The 23,309-nt window shown below is 39.0% G+C and overlaps 1 protein-coding gene across 2 annotated transcripts in view; it reads left to right on the forward strand.

Moving 5' to 3' along the window:
- The window catches only part of DDX10 (DEAD-box helicase 10), a 176,754-nt gene that overhangs the window by 86,168 nt on the left and 67,277 nt on the right, over positions 1–23,309 (forward strand). For both annotated transcript variants that reach the window (XM_065049019.1, XM_021286281.2), the window contains exons 14-15: positions 19,784–19,897; positions 22,116–22,277. In XM_065049019.1, coding sequence (XP_064905091.1) covers positions 19,784–19,897; positions 22,116–22,277 — 276 coding nt within the window. The remainder of the gene's footprint in view (positions 1–19,783; positions 19,898–22,115; positions 22,278–23,309) is intronic.

Genomic DNA, 23,309 nt, shown 5'->3' on the forward strand with positions numbered 1-23,309 from the left:
ATATAATTGGAAAGAAATCTAAGGTATTAGAGTAAATAGCCCCCTTATTAGTACCTTCATTAAATGTTGCACAGGCAAAGACAGCAATGGATTTTTAAGCGTGAAGCTTGCCTCAGAGGTTAATAGTTTGCATTTGAAAAAGAGGAGCCGTATAAAGGCTTAACACATGCAGTTTTCTTTTTAACTGCTTATTAAGACAACTGATCAGATGCTTTATGTTAGATTTATTTGGTGCTTTCATCATGTCTTAGCCGTATATTTCACTAATGTAGAGTGATATTTTTGCAGGGTGATTTGGTAATGGCTCAGCAGTAAGGCACTGTCTGATCTGGGCATAAAGGTTCTGCGTTTGATGCTGTGTTTTCTCTATAATACAGCATCCAGGACACAACTAATGAGGACTTGTAAATTGTCAAGGAGAAGGTTGGGACACAAAGGAGATGCGCTGCTTCACAGCGATGCTCACCCGGTGGCACAATAAATGAGAATTTCCTTTGCAGGCTCCAGCTGGAGAAACTGTGGGCGAGGAGCACTTAACTGTGATCACAACACTGACAACGGGAAAGCAGCAGGATAAAAATAAACACCTTGTATTTCACTGTGCCTTCCCTTACTGTAGCAATGGAGACTTTTATATGTCTTATGAGTAATGGGAATTTTCTGTCTGTGGATACTTACGACTGAGTCCAGTAGAATCTAGTGAAGCATTTCAGCTCCAAAATGCATCTAAGTTGCTGGTTCCTGACTTTTGGCCAGTGGATCAACATTATTTTGTAAAGTTTAGGGAATGAGGCAAGCTGAACGCTAAGTAACATTGGAGGAAGCTGAGAGGCAAGAGAGTGTCTGTATTGAATTCTGTAGATGTGCAGTTGCTCTTCTACAACGTAATGTAAAAATCTTGCATTCGAAGGCAAGGGAGCACTAAAAATGTATTTCTTTTACTACCTAAGTAAAAGAAAACCCACATGATTTGTGGATATTAATAATGTACATTTTAAATAATCCATGCAAAGTCCTGTCTAAATGCACTTTGTTTTGTGAAGCATAGATTATAAAATCTGTAAGTAAAGGCTGGAACTTCGTTTCATATACACTGCGTACATGCAGTAGCAGAGTTGCCAGTTTAAGGAGAGAAAACAGGTGGACACAAAAGACAGATGGGGAAACACAAGGTAATGGAGACAATTATGAGTGGTGTAATCAGCTGTAGTTGCATTGAACCATCTGCCCAGCTACGGAGAGAAATTTTGTAGTATCATTTTTTTAATTGTAGTGCACTGTTTTCTCATTCTGCCTTAAGGATGTAGCAATGCATGTGTGTGTATAATTATATGCCTGAGCAGTGTTGGTTGGTAAAGTTTATTATGGCGTCAGAGAGTTGTTCTCAGCTCTCAGCTGCATTCAGTGCCCAGAACTGTGGTTGCCTGGGACCTGCTTACTGGCATTACAGTTGGTAATGGGATATTGGTGAATTTGATGTTTAATAATAATACAATAAAATTTGTTTCAATGAAGTATTTTCTCCTGTTGCTGCATTACTGTTTTGACTGATGTTTAAGATTTTTATCCTGACTACTTAGCTAAGTTGTCATCTTTCATACAGTGTAAGGTACTGGAGACATAAGTGAGACTACTTCTGTCCTATATGTGGCGTTCCCAAGTTTTGCCTGAAATGGAGTATTCGCTTGAATTCTAAAAAATCTATCTAGTGTTTAGCTTCTCTTGCCCAAATAGTTCTTTAAGCCCTGATAGGCCAACTCAGTTCAATACACCTGAGTAACAGATTTGATTTCTGCACCACCCACCCCCTGAGTCCAGGAAAATTAAATAGTGAGACTGTTATATCACTGTTTCCTCAAATACCTCTTACCTTGGGTGGTAGGTAGTGGTAGTAGGTGGTAGCAGGTATGTGGCAGTAGGATACCCATCTGTGTGGCATTTAATAGGTCTTAATGAATATAAAGTTTCATCTTGTCTGAAACATTTTTGGGACTTCTGGCGTTATCCTGTCCTGGATGATCTGGTGGTTGCAGGGCAGGGCCCACATCACATACAGAATTTGTAACATAAGATGTATAACTATATCCCTGCCAGCCTATCTGTGTCATCTGCAGACTTTATGTAGCAAGATAAGGTAGATAATAAATACCGGTATTGGTTTATTGCAACTTAGTCTAGCTTTTGTCTATTAAGCTTACGTGAGTCAGAATGTTGTATGAATATTTTATGTGGGGGACTTTAATCTGAAAGAAAATTTGTCAACAAGAACTGAATGAAAATCTATTAATGATGGATTTCTGCTTATGAGGGCAAGCTTAATATAGTGTGGGGAGAACCTGAACGGTGGTTCTGGAAAGAGCAAAAATAGCAAAGAATCAAGATATTTGTGTGGAAAGACTGATGCTGGTAAGTTATGCCATTTGAAATATGTTACAGTCCAGTACCACACCACATTTTTGTGGTGGGAATACAGTAGCAGAGGGAATGTAAAAGGTATGGAGGTTTCTAGGGAAGAGAATATTTAGCAAGCAGCTGGTGTATTTTGGGGGATTCCAAGTGAAAATTGCTGGAGTACATCTTAAAATGTGAGTAGGGCTGACCATAAGGATAATCACAAATTCCTTCTGGGTAGGCCAGTCATCCCAGGTTACTCATGCAGTGGAGTGGGGAGGTAGTGCTTCTCCAGGACTTGATTCAAATCCCCTGATCACAGAATCACAGAACGAACGGTTGGGCTTGGAAGGGACCTCTGAAAATCATCTAGTCCAACCCACCTGCTAAAGTAGGTTCACCAGAGCAGATCACACAGGAATGTGTCCAGGCACATTTTGAATGTCTCCAGAGAAGGAGACTCCACAACCTCTCTGGGCAGCCTGTTCCAGGGCTCTGGCACCCTCAAAGTAAAGAAATTTCTCCTCATGTTCAGGTGGAACCTCCTGTGCTTCAGTCTCTGCCTGTTGTCCCTCATCCTGTTGTTGGGCACCACTGAAAGGAGTCTGATCCATCCTCTTGACATCCACCATTGAGATATTTATAAACATTGATGAGATCCCCTCTCAGCCTTCTCTTCTCCAGCCTGAACAGACCCAGCTCTCTCAGCCTTTCCTTATGAGAAAGATAATCCAGATCCCTGATCATCCCTCCACCTCTGTGTGCTGAGGTAGCCAAGGGAGAATAGTTTTCCTTTGCTTCCTTGCGTGCTGCTCTGCTCTTCCCCTTTGCTTTGTCCCCACTTTGTTTGAGAGTCTCTTGTGTTCTGCACTTCAGGTGGGAAAAGCACTAAGTCTGTAAAATCCAGTCCTGCTCTCTGCAGAATGCCTGCTGCTTGCTCCTTAGAATATTTGGAAGGAAAAAGAAAAAGAAGTTTATATCTTTAGCTTGTAAACAGTTGATACTTGCATTACAAATTGTGCCTACATCTCGTAAGTAAAAATGGCTCCTTTACAGCTGAAAAATAACGTCTCAAACAGCGAGTGTCTGCTGGGTCATTTGGAGTGAATGGGCTGACGCAGTAACGAAGCAGTTTGCTGCGTAGCTGGTTTAGCCAAAGCAGTCAGTGAATCACTGTCCCTTTAGACGTGGAAGTGACATAATTGCAGTTTTTAACAGGATCCGATCTGAAATCTCATGGTAATGCTTTGGAATAAAATGACTTTAAAATAATCCAGATGGCAGAACTTGTGACTATTGTGCAGGTACCTGCTGGCTGATAAAGTGCTCAGCCACTGTGGTTTTGTCTTGGGTTGCATCAGTAAAGAGTCACTTCTGGCTGGAGCTGCTGTTTGCCCTGGAGCTCAAACACCATAATGATGACTTTTTAATTTTTCTCATCTGGTTCACCTTTGGTGGGGGAGAGGAAATACTTCTTAGGTTACTTTTATTTCCCTTAATTTCTTACCGTCTTAGAAATGTAGTGATTTTCCAGGTAAGATTTTCAGAAGGTTGAAAGCAGTATCATGTCTGATTCCCTTTCAAATTAAGTTCATTTCTCAGACCACCCAAGCAACTGAGAATCATGCTAACTGTCCAGAGTTTTGACATCCTTATGGTGATTTTGAAACTTCCATGCCAGAAAACAAACTCATGGTGACTCCTTTGAAAATCCAAGCGTTATAATCTTGCAAGTGACGAACTTAATAGCCCCATATCTCAAAAAAATAAAAAATTGAGCATCTGAACCACAGTCCTTGCAAATAACCAATACACGAAACTATGAACAAGTAAAACCTGACTGAGCAAATGTTCACGGAAAAGGAATGTATTTCTCCTGTAGGAAGTGTGCTTGTGTTTTCAGTTTGAATATTCGAAGACAAGCTTTTTTTTAATGGGAAATACCTCCAACCACTTCCAGCAGCTTTTTTTGCCCCAAAGGAAGAGAAATATTTCCCTCCCTGCTTTTTAAAAATTTGGTTTGGGGTGATTTTTTTTTTTTTTGGAAGTAAAAATATGACTTTTTCTTCACATCCATTTTATTTTAAGAGGTGAGAATGGGACTTATCAAAAGACAAATTTTATTTCAGCAGTGTAAATAAGTGAGCAGATGGATTCTAAAGTTAATAATCTGTTTTGCATAAGCTTGTATTAAAGGTAGGTACAAAATATATTAAGAAGAAATATTTATTGGTGGACAGGCTCTGTGTGATTTGTAGTTTTTATTACTGGACGTTGCAGTTTTATCCTAGTTAAAATATTGGTCTCTTTGCACTGACGGTCTGTAGCTGCCTCATTATTTTTTCTGTAGCTGTACTAAATACTGAAACCTACTGAGGTTCTAAACAGCAAAGCTGATAAATAAGGTAATAAATTATGGCAGTTATCTTCTGGGAACTGGTAAATGGGTAGAAAATGTATTGTGATTATGTCCTTGAAAAATCTTTCTCGTTCAACGTCGTGTGACCTTTCTATCATGCTTCTTGTCATGTCCTGATTATTTACCACTGAATACCCTGAGCTGCTTTTTCCATTCAAAAACAAATCAGTTGAATTTCCCCGCTGTATAAGGAAAGTTTCATGTTAGACGAAGCACAAGAGATAGCTGCGCACTAGACTGAAATGAAACATTACCTTTTATCCATAATGATCTCTCAAACTCCCCTTGTCTGTGTTGGCATAAACTTGGATATGCTTTTTTATGTTTTTCCTCAGAGCAGTGGGAAATGATAGATAAAAAGAATCTTACCCACATTTCTGTAAATGGCTACAGGAATAAAATCTATTGAATGCGTGATAAAAAGTTACTGCTCCATAAAAAGCTGCACTGTTCAAGCACGAAAGCACTGTAAGAAGTGCTTGTAAAAGCGTTTTAGATTTTTTTTCCCTACCAGAGTAGGAGTAAGGTGTGGTATCTTCTCCGTTTTGAGACAAATCAAGACAATATCTATGCAGTAATACAGTGGGATAACTTTGGTTTTTGTAAACACAGTAGGAAAAATAACTTCCTTGAGTTTTCTTCTTGTTACATATGATCTCTTGTGATCTTGGAAAAAAATATGTGTAAGAAATGCTGTAAGCGTTATCTCAAAGTAAAGTACTTTGTGGTTTTCAATTCAGCGGCTTGTGCAGAAGGTCAAATTGGCTGTTCTTGCAAACTGGCCTGTTTGCAGCACCCGTATCTGACTGCACTGTTGCAGTTACAGAACTTGGGAAAATATTTAGTTTGGAGAAGAGGAATTTAAATTACTTTTTATTTCAAGTGGTTCCATCTTGGATTACTGCTTTGAATAAAAAAAAAGATCACTAGTAATGTGGAGGGCATGGATGTCTTCCCACTCAGCAGAGCTTCCTATGTAGAATCTTTTTAGGGAAGACTTTTTCTGCTGAAAAGTTTAAAGAGGATGTTTTTGCTTAATGTAGAATAAGGTGTGTCAGTGTGAATGCACATATTTAAAATCTGTTTTCCATGTTGGCAGTTGATCTGCCATTGTTCCTGATTTTCTTCCTTTTCCTAACTTTTTCTCTGCTGTTAAGACTCCCCAGCTGCCTTTACATTCTGGAGTCGTGCACTTTCTGGGTAAGTGGTATGTGGGATTCTTCCAGCCGTGATCGATGAGTGGCTCCTGGCACAATGTGAAAGCGCTTGCAAGCGAAATGGGAAACATTTCTCACCATCCTAGAAATCTTCACTTTCAGACAGGTTATTTTTAACTGAACCAGTGTCATCTGCCATACGTGACCCATGCATTCTTTGAAACAGCTTCAGAAACTAGTGTTTTTTGTAGGAGATGAGTATTTCCCTTCTCTCTTATGCTACCTATTTAGATTGTTTTTTAAAGGAGACCTCTAGTGAGATGGCAATAGGACCAACATGTTAGCCCACAGAGACTACCTGTAAGGAATATGCCTGAACCTGTTTTTCTTCCGTTTCTTTCATCTGTTTCAAATTACTTTTTCAGACTCCTGATTTTTCACTACACCAGTTGCTTGAATTACAGTGTGTGCAGTTGCTCCAGCTGAGCTTGGTGGGCTTTTCCTTTTCCCTGGAGTGAGAACAGGCATGGGGCAGACCGGGGCGGCTCATAGAATCATAGATGAGTATGATTTTATCATGAAGCCATTTTTTAAAAAAAGTTGATAGCAGAACTACTGTGTGAACTAGAAATATTAGAATTAAAACACTGTAGAGCATTTTTTTTGTTGTTTGCTGTGACTTATGAAGACAGCTGAAAAGTCTGATTATATTCAGAGATTTAAAACTAAATTTTAGCATACTTGCGTTTACTAAAGTGACTAAAGATTTTTTTATAGGTTCATATAGGGGTTAAATGTGTTTTTTTAATTTCTTAATTAATGTTCTGTTGCAGCATTTGTTGTTGTTTTTAACTACAGTTATATCCTTTCAGGGTGTAATGCTCTGATTAAGTTGAGCCCAGTCCCTGGGGTGTTGCAAAGAGACGAATCAAACATATGTTTCTTTTGATAAAATTATTTCAGCTGTTTTTACAAATGGGTAGGATGAATTGCATTTATTATTCCTACTTGCAAGAGTTGGTTTTGAGGTTTTTATCTGTCCTGGTTTATTTTCCAACACATGTATTTATGGTGAGTTTATACTTATTTATTCCTATTGAAAGACCGTTGTTAATCATAAATGTTTTTTCTCCATCTCCTGTGTTTGTCCAAGATATGTTTACAAGAAAGCTGTCACGTTCCTTCCAGTGCTTCATTTAGGTCTTTTTCCTCTCCTCTCAAAAGATGGGCTCTTCATCCCAGTAACTCTTTTCTGCAGGTGCTCCATCTGAATTCAGCTGGAGGTGCCCACAGCACCATGCGAGTTCACCCCACCGCCTTCTGCACTCCCGTTCATCCTTAGTGGCTTTTACTGGCAGTGGCTTGACCAAGAGGTCTTGGGCTGTGAGCAGTGGGGTTCACAGTCATCCTGGGATGGAACGTGACGATTCCTTTTCTTGTTCTTTCTTCAGTTTGTGCTCTCACTTTAAATTCTAAATTCTCAATAGCCCTTGCATTTTGTGCTATTGAATGTCTCATTTTCAAGGCTATCACGTTCTTTTCAGTAACCAGTTGCTCATTCTCCTGAGCTGGTGGCAGCTCCCAGCATTGTGCCATGGGACATTTCATGGTGAACTTGTCTGGGCAGAGCAGGGACAATGGGACTGACCAGGGAGAATGACTAGTGCCCTGGTAATTTGTCCATCAGCACAGATCATTGTAGCATCATTTGTAACTATTCTAATCCTTGACCTATTTTTTTAACTTCAGCTAATACTTTTTAGTGTGGTAGTATGTTAAATGTTCCACTGAAACTTACATGAATTAGTCCTATTGTATTGGCTTTGTCTAAAGAGTCAAGGAAACATTTTTATGGCAAATGTGCCTGTGGCATTCCTGTGCTGTAATATATTTCTTATTCCAATTTCCATTCCTCTTTTGTAATCCATCATCCCTCTGAATCTTGCTTTTCTGCTTTGCATCCTGTTGAGGTCAGACTGCAATGCTCTGGAGTAGCCTGGGTCATATTTCTTTTTCCTTCACTGTTTTTTGTTATTTCCAATTCTACATCACCTGTCACTTCCAGTAAGAAAGATTCATTAAAAAAAAAAATCTTCTGTCAGTTTTATGATTTCATGTTTTAATATTTTTAGAATTCTGTGATGGGGATTATCTGATAATTTAATGCCTGAATTGGGATTTTTTTTTCTTCTTCTAAGGGAGTGGGCTGTTTTAATGTCCTAGTTCCTGGAAGTTAAGTTGCCTTTGCAAATCTAGTATGTTAATAGTTTTACTGAGAGCTAACACTGAAGTCATGGCGAGTTTATGTCAGTATCTACCTCACTCATACAGCTTAGCTGTCTTTTTTTTTGTTTGTTTTAATTTTAGCTGTGTTGCTGATGAATTCTTCATTGCATCCTTCACAAAGTCCTGGCCTATGACCTTCTCTTTATACCTTCATCTTCTCACAGTCAATACATGTTCTTGGCTGGAGACAAGCATTTCCCCTTCTGTCTACTCCTGTTCTCCATTTTCAGGTGATTATTATTCTATTTCGATCTGGACCAGAATTTCTAGTCCTTTTCTCTATAGATGAAGGCCTAAATCCTGCCTGAATGTTTTACCATGAGGACCTCTGTGCTGAATTAGTACAAGTTTTATACCTCATTGCCTTATTTTTAAAGGTAAAGAAAATGACAACAAACTGAGCAGGCTTCTTGAAATCTGTACATTTTTCCATTTCTGTGAAGTGATAAAGATATTTCTACCTTTGCTGCTGCTTCAGAAGAGAAAATCTTTGTGTTCTTCAGCATATCAGCCTGCTACACTTCGGTCATTGTATCCTGGCAACTGAAAGTATTTTTAAATGAGTGTTTTGTTTTGTTTTGTTTTACCAGTCTATCATTTTCATCAGTCTAAAACCTGTAGAACTGAGAACTTCCAACAAAGCACCACAGAATTCTAGAGGAGCAAGAAGGAATGAGAAAATAGTATTATTTATTTTATTTGAAACATCACCTTCATGACTTCTAGTAACATCTCTTTACATGTAAGGCGTTCAAAACTGAGTTGTATGAAAAGTATTGAAGGCACAAGCTCCGGGGAGAGGTGTTTGGGACCAACTGGCTGTGGCTGACAGTGTGTTCTTCACTTGTAAGTTTGCTCTGAGCCCTCCCATTTGTCCTTAACAGATTCTTAACTCTCTCTCATAATTGAGCTCTGGGAGTTAGGCAGATTAGACTATCTCAATATATATTGCTGAAACAATTGAAAACTTTTAATTGCTTCTGCCGGAAACGGAGACATGTATGATGTTAAAATAATCTTTTTAAAAACAGGTTGAAGACATTAATTATGTAAATTTCCATCTAAATTTAACCTCTTGTTAAAAGGTGACTCCTGCAAAGAAAGGAGGTGTGGAGGCTTTCATCTCAAAGGCAAAATGTTTTAAAAGATATGGGAAGGCAAGTTTAAACTGCAGGCAGTTTTGGAGCCCTAGGACAAGCAGTTGCTTGTGCTCTCAGCTTTAGTACCTGTTCATGTAGATGGCTGTGCTCACAGTTTCATGCTCTTTCTTACAACTCTATGTGAACGTTCTTTTTGGCAAGGGATTTTGCCCAAGGCATTTCTGTAGTAGAACAAAAGTAAAACCCTAGCAGACTGATTTACTGGATTTGGAGAGCAGTGTTGCTATACGTGCTTTGTGTACATGCGATGGCAGTGACACCAGGCACACGTGTGTGTTTTTCCTATACAAGAATCCAGAGAGGAGACGCACTTTTCCTCGTGTTTATCGGTGCTTGAATTTCTCATTGTTTACTGTAAGATCTCAGAGTAAGTTTTGCTGCTTTTCTTACCCAGATTCTCACAGGTGTGCAAGGCGCAGTTCCATCCTGCAGCATGGCCGAGGTGCTGGCTGTGACTGGAAGGGCTGTGTGTCCCAGCTTCAGCAGCTCCTCTCCTTTCCGGGAGCCCCCAGGAGTGCTTGTGTGACCCCAGGAGTGAGAACAGCAGTGTACAATTTGCAGCTTTTCTCAGGGTTGGGAAAGGACCTGTGCTAGCGAAGGGCAGCAAGGAGACTGTTTGGAGGAGTGGCGCACAAGGACTACAAGCCCACTTCTCGTGGCGTCTTTAGTCTGTGTTGAATACACGGTGAAAGGAGTCAAAATACTCGACCTTATTTGAAGAAGAAAAATAAGTTACGAAATATTTTTTTCACAGTTATTATTGTGGCTTCTCCATCAGCCTTTAGTTGTGAAGAAATTCTGTCTTTCCAGATTATCCTTGACTGACATTTGGTTGGAAGAAGCTGGCTATGTTATTCTTGGGTCTCTTGCCGGTGACTCACTTGGTTGACCCCTCTTTTTTTTCTCCTGTGGTGTGTTTTCCTCATGTTTGCGGTGCCACCGCCGCTGCCCCGCCTGGGTCTGCCCTGCTGAGCTGTTTGTTTGGTGTGAGGATAGCGGCGGAGGCCTGATGTGGTTCTGAGATAGGCCGCATACTCCCCATTTGGGGGCTAAATTCAAATAAGCTGCATCTTGAAGATAAAATCTCACAGATTGCCAACCATTATAACCACTTCTCTCATATTTTAAGTGGTCTCAGTGTTGTTGTGCCCAGGTGGAGGCCAGGTGAATTCTCTTACTTGTGTGGGCTCTTGGGCACTGGAAGAAATGCCTTGAGAGTTCTCTAAAGGGGAAGGCGTATGTGCAATCCATGTAAATCTAAAGATGAAAACTCTGAAAAATAATAATTATCACACTAGTCTACTCTTGAAAAACCTACACTGCTTAAATGAATAACAAAAAAATTGGGGGTATTTTTTCAAAAAATATGTTGTCTTTGCTATTTGTGGTCATAGCCTGTGAGGGATATAATTGTGGTGTGGTAATTAAATGGGCATAGTTTTTTGCTTTAGAATGTGCAAAAAGAGGAGGAGAGAGAGCTAATACAAATATATTTATCTTTGCAAAATAACATTTGCTACTTTCTGATGGCAGATCAGGAGAATGTAGTGAACAAAATGTTTTAAGAAGCTTCGGCCCTGGCTGCCCCTGGGTTCCTGGGGCCACGCGTGGCGGCTTTTGAGGGAGAAGGGGAATGTCATGCTGCTCACAGGGGGTGAAATGTATCTAACCTTAAAGAAAAGCAGCGCGAAAGTGTGGTCTTCTCATATCACCTTTTGACCTAAGATTCTTCTGCAGAGTATTTTTAAGCCATAATTTTAATAATGTTGTGACATTTATTTAAGCCTTGGCTGCCTTAATGATTATGAAAAAGAAAAAAAAAATCTTTATTTTAGAGTAACTGTGTCTAACTACTAGAAAATATAATCTCATTATAAAAAAGGATCTTTATTCTTTAACTAAAAAAGCCCCAAATTTTCCGTTCATTACATGTCAGCTCAGAGTTGCCTTCTTGCTGTATGATTCAGTGATTACATTTCTCTGAATATTTCAATTTAACTGTCTTGCACTAAGATGCCAAGTGCAGCCTGGGAGAGAAGGAACAATTCTAGTTCTTCTGCAGACTGAAAAATTACAAGTTCCAGAACACAGCATGTTCTCAGCATGCCTGAAGGGCTTAAGAGTTCTTTTCAACCTCAACCAATGCAGCTCTCCCCTTCCTGCTCGCCTCCTCTCACCCTCATTTTGAGTGCGGGCCTCGTTTCATGTTGGATATTAGTACGGGATGGATACTCAGATCTTTCACCTGCTGGAAAGTGAGACAAGGTCTCGGTGTTGTCATTATTGGAGATCTGTGCAAGTTTTCCTGGCTCCTCAGCTCCACACTTATGTGTTTTGCTGGAAGTAGCATCCTCATGATGGCCTTTTCTTGCTCACAAGAATGGAAGCTCTGGAACAGGGAGGATAAATCGCAGTCAACAAAATAATGTTTTTTGCTTGTTAATTGATGTTGTATGAGGAACACGCCTTCATTTACTAAGATGTAATCCTTAGCATAGAATAACTGCAAGCAGTTCATCGGCTTCTCTTGGCTGTAGAGGTGCTGGAGATTTTGATGGTGTTACTGTGTGTTTCTGTTGGATTTTACCAGAGCAAGGCTCTGTTGTAATGATGCATTACCTTATAATGGCAGGAAAGGGTGGAATGAAAACATTTATGTCATGATCTGGCACTGCAGTTACTAGTGATATTAATCATTATTGTATACTTCTTGTATATTTTCTGAGGCAGTCTTTGAGTTATTAGGACATCTTAGCTTGTACGTGTTTCTTTGAAATACATTTTTTTTACCAACCTTAACACCAAGAATAAATGAAAGCTAGGATAATATATTTGGTTTTGAATTACAGTCTTCTGGAATGACTTTATCTTCATTTAATCAGACATACTCAGCTATAACTTAATTTACTTTTTTACCTAGAAATATGTAAAGTAGTTCATTATTCTCTGTTACACCTTTCTTTTAGATAAGCTGTCTGAGAAGTCATGGTCTTATGTTGGTAAAGGCCTAACGCTTTAGAAAGGAATGTCGCTGCTGCTTAGGCTCACTCGTAGTGGAGATTTTCAGGCTAATGCAACAGCTTGTTCTGGAAAGTTCTCTGGTCCAGTGCATTTAATGGAGACCTCTTTCAGAGTGAGATAGTATCTAATCACTATAACTCACAAATTTCTTAAATAGTGGGTTTGTCCATACTAGGTCTTGTAATGATACACTTAGGTTTTGTGGTTTTTGTCTCCTTATTTCTTACGTAATCTTCTTAAAGACTGGGAAAATGAAGTGCAGTGATTTTGCAGGTCAATGACACAAACTGCTTGTTGGTGTATGCAGATGCTTAAGTTGTGTGTACAATTGCATAATTTATAGTACTTCAATAAAATGTTTGTTTTGGGGGCTAGGGGTGTATGTGGAATAAATAATTCTTTCATCTAAATTCATAGTTGGAAGTGCAGAGCTACTGATGGACTCTCCAATGTCCTGCAGAGATAGTTTATGTTGAAAGTGTTGGTGTCTTTGCCACTGTTTAGATGGTTATGAGTTTTAGATTGTAATTCACAGAATAAGTTCAGTAACTTAATGTAAATATTGGTATATCAAACTATTTTTTTAATCTTTGCCTTTTTTTTACTGACTAGCTAGGAAGAGAGACTTCAGCTTCTCTCTCTGTTTAGACTTTGCCCAAACTCCCAGTTTTAAATGCTGATAGCAGCTGCTGAAACGAACAATCAGTTCTCACATGGAATATGCATTCATTCATAGAAAAAGCATAATAATTAAGTAGAAAATTATTTTAGTTGTTTTCATTGTTTTAAAAGTATTCTAGAGAAATACTGCTATGTCATATTGGTTAGAAATGGGAGTAAAATTTATCATTGAAGAAGTGTTTAAAAAAGATTTCTGTTCTTAAACTTGGCTGCTGTCTGTGGTTGCAATATTGGGCATAGAGCCATTTAGTGGCGCCTCTTTTTCCTTTTTTTCTGCTATCATAGTCTAGAAACAAGTAAAAATTATCTACTAAATAAATACCTTTTTTAAATACAAGGAATTGTAGCAAATACCTGTCTAAACGTAGAATCAAGCTCATAATTTAAACATTGCAAGTTGTATAATGTAAACGTTATAGTAAGTTGGCAAGTTTTTAAATCCTCACTCTTGCATTTTGTGTTAAATACTGAGATTTCAATCTTAAGTTTTGTTCTTTTCAACTTTAATAGCTTAGTTTCATTTGGTTTATAGAAAATATGTTGGTTACTAAGTTGTCCCCTCTAACGAAGCTCTTGCACCCAAACACAAACTCTAGTGCAATTCAGATCCAGATGTAATCTTCCATCCTAATGGTAATCAAAACCAAAGGGACAATTAGTAACATTTAATTAAAAGTGAAAAAGCTAAGAATACTTCACTAAAGCAAAATTAGCTTTGTTTGTATTACATTAAAATACCCATCAGATGTTAACAAAAGAAGCTTGTTTTCCTAGGAAAGGTGGAGGTGCTTGTGTTGTGGAAGCGAAGAGGTGGTTTGAAGAACTTTGCGCTTTGGCTTGTTGTGTTCACAGCATCACAAAGCGGCCTGTGGCTTGTGAGCAGAAATTGGGAGGACTGAAATAGCTGTCATTGCAGAGAAGTGGGCTGGAAATTAAAATAGAGGCCACCTGGCTACCACAGGTCATGAAGGAAAGCAGCATCTGTACATCTCCTTGTGGTCATGCTGCATCCTAGGACATCTCTGGTCACTTTACTCAATGGGAGGACAAATTGCTGGTTGAATCAAACTGCATTACGAAGAGGCAGCTTTGTGGTGTTTAGTGTCTTGTAGGTGCTTGAAATAATATGGACTGGACTTCAAAGTCTGGTTATTTTGCATCTCTTGGTGTTTTCCTTCTTAAGATTTATAATTATGTGTAAGGTTTGTATCTCACTACTGCTTCTCTGGTTAGATATTTGCCAGGAGGAGTGAAAATTTCTCTCACCTCTAACCTTAGCTTGGTTGTAGGTAATCAAAACCTCGTAGTGTGAGTTTGGGAAGTTTATGGGGTTGAGAGATAATGCTTTATGGTTAGGCTGCTTTAGGTGAGTGGTTGGAGGACACACAGTCTCCTTAAGGTTTTGTAGTGCCTGCAAATGGAAACCATGTCTGTGCGCTCTCCGTGGCATGGAGAGGAGGACGGCCCTTCTCGTTGTCTAAGGTTTGGTAGCTTCAGTCTGGCAAGGCTGTGTGATCTTCTATGGAGAATTACTTCTGAGTCTGAATTCCATAGCTTGGCAGGGGAGTTGATGTGCTTGGTGATAATCAAAATGTGATAGATGCTTGCTCCTATTGTGGCCATTTTCTTGACGAAATACAAAACAAGTGTGTGCAATTGAGTACCACATCAATTTTTGTTTTTCAGAGACAGTTGCTGTTGAATTCTGGATGAAGTAATGTAATAATATTAGGAGAGACTGAAAAATATTTCCAGCTACAGCACCATTCTTCCTAGGATTTGTAAGGTATAAGCAGGGAGGAGAAAAAAAATCCCACAAAACCCCTAGGAAAGCATTAGTGCGTGTTACAGCTAATGTGACCGGAGAACTGATTACAACTTTTTTTTTTCTACTCATGTTTTACCCCACCATATGTAGTCCTATCTTCAGGCAGCTTCTGTACTGGATATACTGTGCTTGCTTTCACAGGCTTGTTGAGTTGAAATTAAGAAGGAAAATGTAGTTAGAAACAAATAAGCTTTACATTTGATGATTTGTAACGATGCAAAGGTCAAAGCAAAAGTATTTGTCTTGGTTACAGTAAGAGACTGTAAGTGCTTTGATCTTGAGTTGCTGTGGATTGCATACTCAGTCTAAACTATCGACTTTAAAAATTGTATTAAGAAGAAAAATTATTCCATAATAGAATAGCAAAAGTTACTGTCATTTGTGTTTCTGATGCCCTGTCTTTTCAGAAAAAAATAATTGAAAAATAGTAAATCTTATGTCTTAAACTTGTAAGTATCTTAATTTAGAAAACCTTTGTCATAGATTCAGCTAAGAATATCATACCTTTGAAGCTGGAAAACAAGAGCTTGCTCCTTCTTGAGAAAAAAGAAAAGAACTTGCCTATTAGCTGTATTGTTTCTGATTATATATAAAAATGTTTGAATTTGTTGTGCTTCTGAGAGCTGGCTTTTATTCTAACTCATTAAATAATCCAGCAAGCCATCTGGCATGTGCGTGTGCAAAAGGAAGAAGAAATTTGGGCTTTTGATTAGTAACAATGGAAAATCCTTCAACCCTGCAGCTGAGCCTATGTTTTATGAAATTTTTATAAACTTATGTGACTTGTCTAATGCGTAACTGTTATATACCATTTGAAAGAGGCTGGTTATTACTCTGATCTGGTTTGATCAGTTTAACTATTCCCATACCTTCATAGAAGAAGAAATGAGACTTGAGGACCAGTTTTTATTGGGCAGAGGGTGCAGAGTCCGCACTGGTGGGCAGCGGGAGCCTCTTCTCATCGTGTGCACCAGCTGATGCTTGGACTCCTGTTACCAACCGGAGTCCAATGCAGAACCCTGTGATATCTCACAGCAACGTGAGAGCCTGTGCCCAGGTCACACGTGCCCACTTTGTTCTGATAAATGACTTATTTGGTGGTATAATTCAGCTCCAGAGATGCCTTTGCTGAGGTAGATGTTGGTTGGGCAGGCTTTGATGTGCAGTGTTTTTGGAGTGAGCCGGTCTGTGGGGAGCTGCTGTGCTGCGGCTGGCCCTGGCATTAGGGGCAAGGGCTGGTTGTCAGCAGAACCCCTCCATTCGCTCCTGTCTGATGGGACAGGCTCCTTCCTGCAGAGCCTGTGACCCCAGATCTCAGCTCCTTACTGAGCAGTTAGAGAGGAGTCATTGCTTCTGTATCCCATGCAGCAGCTGAGGTGGGCAGATGGAGGAGATCTTCTGGCAGGCTCCAGCAGCTGCTGATGTCCGCTGGTGCGGTGAACCCATTGTGAAGAAAAGAGATGAAGCCATGGAGAATGTGGTTAAATGCCAGCCTGCTGCTTGTAAATTGTCACGTATCTTCTAGTATCTTCTAGTACAAAAGATGAATATGGGAAACGAATAAGCAGAATGGCTTAAAAACACAGGGAACCAGGGTTTGCCACTGAAGATTAGGAAAGCCTGAGATCTGCTATCCGTTGCTGTTATGCTGCTTACAACGGGTGAATCACACTCCTGCTTGATAGGGAACTGATGTTTCAGTGTAGTTGTTTGAATGTGGGGCCAAAGCAAAGACAGGCAGTGGCATTAGAAATTTGGGTGAGGGCATTGAGTATTTGGGTGAGAGGGTCCCAGGGGTAGTGTGAGTGGGGGAGGAGGCCATGAGCTGAGGGAAATGTCAACAACCCATCCTGCATCCAGAATGCAGCCAGTTGAAGGGACTCCTGGCTCAGGTGTGTTCAAAATAGAGCAGCAGCCACTGGGACAGGAGATATGGGGAGAGGCTCTTGAAATGTGGGGAATAGATGCCCTGAAAGACTCTGCTGGAGATATGTGGAGGGAGAGGCTTTAGGACTATGTAGGGACTCCAGAACAATGTGAGAGAGGTCTCCAGGAGAGGACCAAAGCAGCACTTGTGGGACCCCACGCTAGCCCCAGGTCTATATACATCTCATGGCTGACCTCTTCTGCTGGACCATGTAGCCTCCCCCTTGGGAGAGAGAGGCCGTGTCAGGAACCACCTCACTCACCCACCCGCCTGCCCCCCTGGGCTTCACCACTGTCTGCTGAACAGTGAAGTCATGGTTTGTAAAATTGTGTCTACAGCTGTGATGAAAATGTTTTGGTATCTGAGCCCATTTGGACTTAAACTGTGACAGTCAGGAGGTGGCATCTCAAGCTGAGATGCCTTGATAGCCATCGTCTTGGAAGTGTGTTCAGTTTAGTAAAGCACTGAAAGCATCCTAATAAAAAACCCCACAGTTTCATTACCCGTGTGTTGTGTAGAGTTTTATACTAATGCTCTATCCGTGTATGTTGCAATGCTGCAAATTGTAAATCTGTCAAATTCACACACTGAACTCATGCTATGCTTTTTAGGTGTATGCTGAGGGAGTTTAGCTCCCCATTCGTCTCTTCCTCCTCTTGTTCCTTCTTTTGGTTTGGAAATTTTGTCCTATACCATTTGTTTCCATGCTACTTTGCAGCATCAAAATACTTCTCAAAATCACACAGAGCAGGGAGGGGGAAAAAAGTACAACTGGAAATGTTGCCCATGGCAGCTCATTGGTTATTTGTGCTCTTTAACCAGGAAAACCTTTTTTAAACTAAGTAATGTGAACAGCTGAGATTGACATTTAAATATAATTTTACAAAATATTGATGCCTCAGTTCGAAACTTTCAGTCACTTTTTTCTTCATTAGCATCTTACGCTGATACCGACATTACTGGCAGTGCAGAAATGAAAGATTATTTAAAAGCAAACAAACATAACAACAACAAAACAAAACCAAAAGCTACTGCTAAAGAAAATGTGATAGTGACAAGTATCATTCTACCACCTTGAAGTACATCTCTCTTTGAATTCTTCCTCTGGACAATTCTTTTTCTACTAAGTAGTCCATATTTTGAGGTAAGGGGTTTATGTTTGTGCACTCTCAAAACAGTTTGTGTTTGTGGGATAAACAGCAGGAATGAGAGGACAGCGCAGCTTTCTGATCTGTTACGCGAATGCCTAAGTAGTAGAAGCTGCACAGTGCAACAAATTGTACGACAATACTGAGGACATAAGTGCTTCTGCAGTTACTGTTTTCTATAATAGATAATGGTTATTACTTGATAACACAGTGCAGTAGCTGTCACAAGCCGTTTTTCCTGTTAGGAAGACTGTAATTTTTCTCTTTTGTAGTTCATATTTGAGTGCATTAGTGTGCTGACCATAATGACAGCAACTTTGAGGGTTTTTTTTGCTTCCTTTTATAGCAGATTGGGTTTAGAACATGAAACTGATTAAAATGACCAAAATAAAAAAGAAAAGTGAGAAAAAGAAGTTCAGTTTTTCCTTTTTCTCTCTGGTTGCTTTGTCCACTTTATGTTATTTATCAGAAGTTTAGACAGTTTAGTGACTCTTTTTCAGGCACTTCTCCTGAGTAGTGGAGCTTTGCATCTTTACAGGATGATGAGTGAGTTTTGGGTCTTCTCCTATGGAGTCTCCACATATTTCTGTGGAATATCTTTTGCTATAAAATACTTTCTGCAGTGGCAATTATTGCTTTAGATGCCCTCTGTGTGTATTGTGTCCCTTTAGATACCCGAACACATTTGGCCTTTGTTCTTGAAAGGCAAAGCTCTCAGAAGAAGAGCTGGAGGGTGGGTATCCCCATGTTCTTCAGTTCCGTGGTGTTGCCACCAGACGGGTGTCTCTGTGAAACCTATGCAGGCCATCTGGGGATGTCATGATTTATTTTCCACCGCATTTTACAGAAGTAATGAAAGTGCTCTTCCCAGAGTTGCAAACTACCTCCAAACTGCAAAAATGCTATGGATAAATCCTCAATCTGTCAAAAATAGAAGTGACCTCTTCACCTGTTCTAACAGCAAGATGGCACACACAAAAAATAAATGTCACTTTAGTACTGGTGTGTTTTATACGGGGATGCTGTTTTGCTGATAATACTGGCATTTTCTGGTCTGTGTTGCTTTCTCAGTTGTAGCCAGGAAAGAACAACCCCAAGTTGTTGGAAATGGCGTTAATGTCTGGATTGAACAGTTTCTGCAGGCTCTTTTATTAGTTTTTGTGGTGTCTTCACCGCTTTGTTTCGCTACAACTTTTTTTCCTATGGTGCTAATAATTTTTGTTAACACCTCCTGGCACTGATGTTCTGAACCCTGATGTGACTGGAAGGGACACGAGTTACGAAATAGGAAGGTTCTTGCATGGCCGCTTGTGTCCTTCATTGACACAGAAATAAATCAAACTAGTGTGCGGCGGTGCCTGGGGACAGTGTGATGACAAGTGAGATGGAAGTGGTACCGATCAGTACTAGCTAATGGCTTCAGTCAGTTATAGTGGATTTCATGTGTGATGAGGCTTGCTAACAGTGTAAGCTGGTGAATCTGGTGTCCTTGTCCCAGAAAGGTTAGTGATGTTTGAATGATTCCCGTGTCCTGCTGCTGACAGGATTTGAATTAGGCTGAATTGTTATCGAAGTAAACGAGGTCCTCATGATATGACCCGCTTAAAACACTTTTATGATAAGGTTTCTTAGCTAATTTTTACTGGAAATGACTCGTGTTTTAGGAATTACATTTTGATACATCTAATTGCTTTCAAGAAAGTTTAACGCATATACTCTGTGACTAGAAAAAAACCCCTAAGAAATCTCATTTTCTTTTATACAGAATGCATCAAAATCAAAGATGAAGAAAAAAACAACTAAAACCCAAGAAGCCAAAAAAATCTTGAAGAAGAAATTTAAAGTCAACACAAAAATAGTTTTTACTGAAGATGGAGAGGTAAGATCAATTCAAAATAACTGTATTTTACTGAGAAGTGCATTTGTAGTTTCTTTAAAGACAAAAATTCTGAGTATCTGTATAAAAAGATACAGTTTTCAAAAGTGTGTGGTTTCCATAAGTGGTTTAAGTTTTGCAAAACTGTTCAGCTTCCATTTAGAATTCAATTCCACTGGGAAAAAGAGGAATGCTGAGCACTGACCTCTTGTCACCTTTGTATGTGAAAGATCCTTGTATGAGAGCTGTTACTGGTTGTACAGAAAGAACTGTACCTCTTTTCTGCCTATTGTCTTCAATTTCAGGTGGAATCAAGAGTCTGTTTCTGTCTTACAGAAATGTAAAACACTTTTTCTGTAGGTATTTGCTAAAGCTCCCCTGAATCTTGAGTTAATGTACTGGAATTGTAAGAAGTCCCTGGTTTTCTTTCCAGCATTCACTATTTCTAGATTAAAAGTGTTGTTAGGAAGGCTAAGGAGACACCAGATTTTCGCCTACTGGTGCTGATGTAGCAGTGGACTGAAACTTGTCAGTAATTTAACTGGATCTTTTGATAGCCCCTGGAAAATGTTTTGATTTTATACTGAAAGGAACTATTGGGGATGCCAGTCACTCTAGGGCTTCATTGTGGCAATAACCTCACTGCAAGTCTCCGTGCTTCATAAATTTTTCTAACATTTGATTTCACAGCTTCACCTGCTGTATATGTTGTTTTTCCATTTCCAGAATTAAGAAAAAAAAAGTAGATACTGTTTTTGTTTGTTTGATTGTTTTTTACTCTAGATTAATTTCAGTAAGGCTTAAACTGAAAGTGGTCACCTTTACAAGTATATCATTTGCTTTTGTGAGCAAATAAAGCACTTTATATTGCAGATGAAGGGAGTATAGCCATATAGTTGCTGACATTAGACAAAATTTAAAAGGTTTCAGAGGTTGCCCCATTGACTGGAAATAATATCTTCAGATATTTTTAGATATTCAAAAGGTGCTGTGTCATTTTAAATTTTATATGCAAATGCTTTATGTATCTATGCAATGAAGCGAAAAGGAGTGAAGATGGAGGGAAAAAATAGCACAAAGATTACAGTTAGAAAAGTAGCACAGTGGAGAAGTAGTGACTTGTTTAATGAAGCAAATAGTTTGCATCTATGGGTGTTGTTCTTAATCTTCTCCTGAGCTGTGTAAAACTGTGCTTTACAGTTCTACTGCTCCAATCCACATGCTTTTCTTTGGTAAAATAAGGCTCCTTTAAGAAATCTGTCTTTCTAGAAAATACAAATACACAAACCACATTTTACAAATGGAAGTGGAAAAGGTAGGTTTGGTTTATCAGTATCCAGGTGAATAACAACCTGTGTGCGTTAGGGAGTCCTAAAGGTGTTTGGGTTTGCATTTGTATCTCAATGATATATTTTCTGCTATATAGTTTCTTTTTTTAGATTTACTACTCTAGCAATCCATAAGCAAGAATGATTTTGCAAAGACTACACCCAGATGATGTCTTCTTATACCATGAGGTGTAAGCTATTAGGTCATAAGATATGTGGGGGTATTTTTGTGGTGAATATGTAGTCTTTGTCTTAAGAGTTTCAGATACTTAAGGGAAGCTTCAGCATGTCATCCACAAGGCAAACTTGAGTCATCAAACAATTCCAATCGAGTTTTCCTATAATAACCAGTGAAACCCTCCATATCTGTTCTTCTTGCTTTCCCTAAAACATGAATCTGCAATCATGGTTTTTCATGTGCTGTATAATGAAGGTTTATCTCCTTTTTCTCTCAGTTAATATGCTGGGATATTGATCGTTTATATGAAAACATACTGTTTAGATTTACTAGTGTTTTGTTCTGTTGCATATATTTTGGAGAGTCATTTGTTGAAAGCAAATATAATTTTTCTCCCAAAATGACTAGCAGGATTATAAATTATTTGTTCCATTAGGCAAAGAGAGAAAACAAGGAGAAGAAGTTGAAGTGAATCCATTAAACAGTAATATGGTATAATGGAGACATTATTTTCAAATACTCGTTTTTGACTGAATATGGTATTAAATAAGTTTTCCAAGTTTGTATTATGCGAAAGTTTTGTTTTTTTGTTTTTTGTTTTTTTTTTCCTTTTTATTTAGTCTAGAAAAATAATGTATTGGGATATTTAGGGCATCAACACTTTGTGGAAAAATGATTCTAACCATTGTTTTTCTTGTTGACATGTATAATTCAGTTGGTACAGCAGTGGCCACCTGTGCAAAAATCCAGTTTGGCGAGAGCAGATGAGGAAGATGATGCCAGTGGTATCAACTTAGATAAAGCAAAAGAGATACTGCGGGAAGAAGACAAATTTGACAAAGAAGCATACAGGAAGAAAGTGAAGGAAAAGCATAGGGTAAGTTGATTTGTACCTCATTTACTGAAGTGCAGAAGTAGAAGCTGATATGGATTATTCAGTGAGGAAAAATGCTTAAATATATTGTGAAAAAAGTGGAGTACAAGTTCATTTAAATTCATCAGTTTTCTCAGGACTGCAGTGCAGACAAGAATGCTGTTCTGACATAAGTAGCTGGATAACACAAGGCCTTATGCAATCAATACCAGTTGTTGGTAATGGTGGAGTTTTAATTAGAGCTTTAAAATCTGGTAAGAGTTTAGTGGGAGCACTTTTTTTTTTAAACACTGTTGAGTGGAAGGGTTTGTTTCACAGAAGAGAGTACGGTTTGGTATATGTGCTCTAACAAATGTTGAAGATGTTTAGTGCAAAGGGAAAGTGAAAGAGTGTCTCTGAAATGTCTTCAGACTACTGCTTGCTCAGTGTTCAATATCACATTGCAGGTAGGCGAAGGTACTAACTTTTTGTATCGGTCTTGTTAGAGCTATCGGAATTTATTTCATAAATTATTTAAATAGTGCCAAATAATTTCGGCTGTAATTTGAAAACTTCAGTGTCTGCAATCTGGCTTTTCTTAGGTGTTTAAAAACCTTTAAATTGCAGACCATGATTTTGCAAACTGGTTCTCTATTATTTGTCGTGGACCAAAGCACAGTTTTCTGACCTTGTCATGTACGAGCCACGTGGAACACAGTTGGATATCATTTTGTTCAGGGATCATTCTGTTAGTCATCGTGAAAAGGGTTTGGATTTCTCCATGTAACAGATAAATGCGAGATCCCAGGAGTGTGTGTTATTAAAGGCCTGCTTTATGCTCAAAGCTTCTAATTTCCAAAGCATTAAAAAGTATTTTATTATCCTGCTCTGCAAGTGCTGGCTTTATCCAGTTTGAATTTTGATTGCTAGTGATTCGTGCTACATGTTCTAGTGTCTCTTAAGGTTTGTATTTGAATAAAATAGTTTGGAGGGGTTTTGTGAAATCTTCAGGTTATATTTGGGCACAGAAGTGTTCCAGCTAAGGTCAAAGCATAC

The sequence above is a fragment of the Columba livia genome, chromosome 1 (genome assembly GCF_036013475.1).
Source record: "Columba livia isolate bColLiv1 breed racing homer chromosome 1, bColLiv1.pat.W.v2, whole genome shotgun sequence".
Taxonomy (NCBI): domain Eukaryota; kingdom Metazoa; phylum Chordata; class Aves; order Columbiformes; family Columbidae; genus Columba; species Columba livia.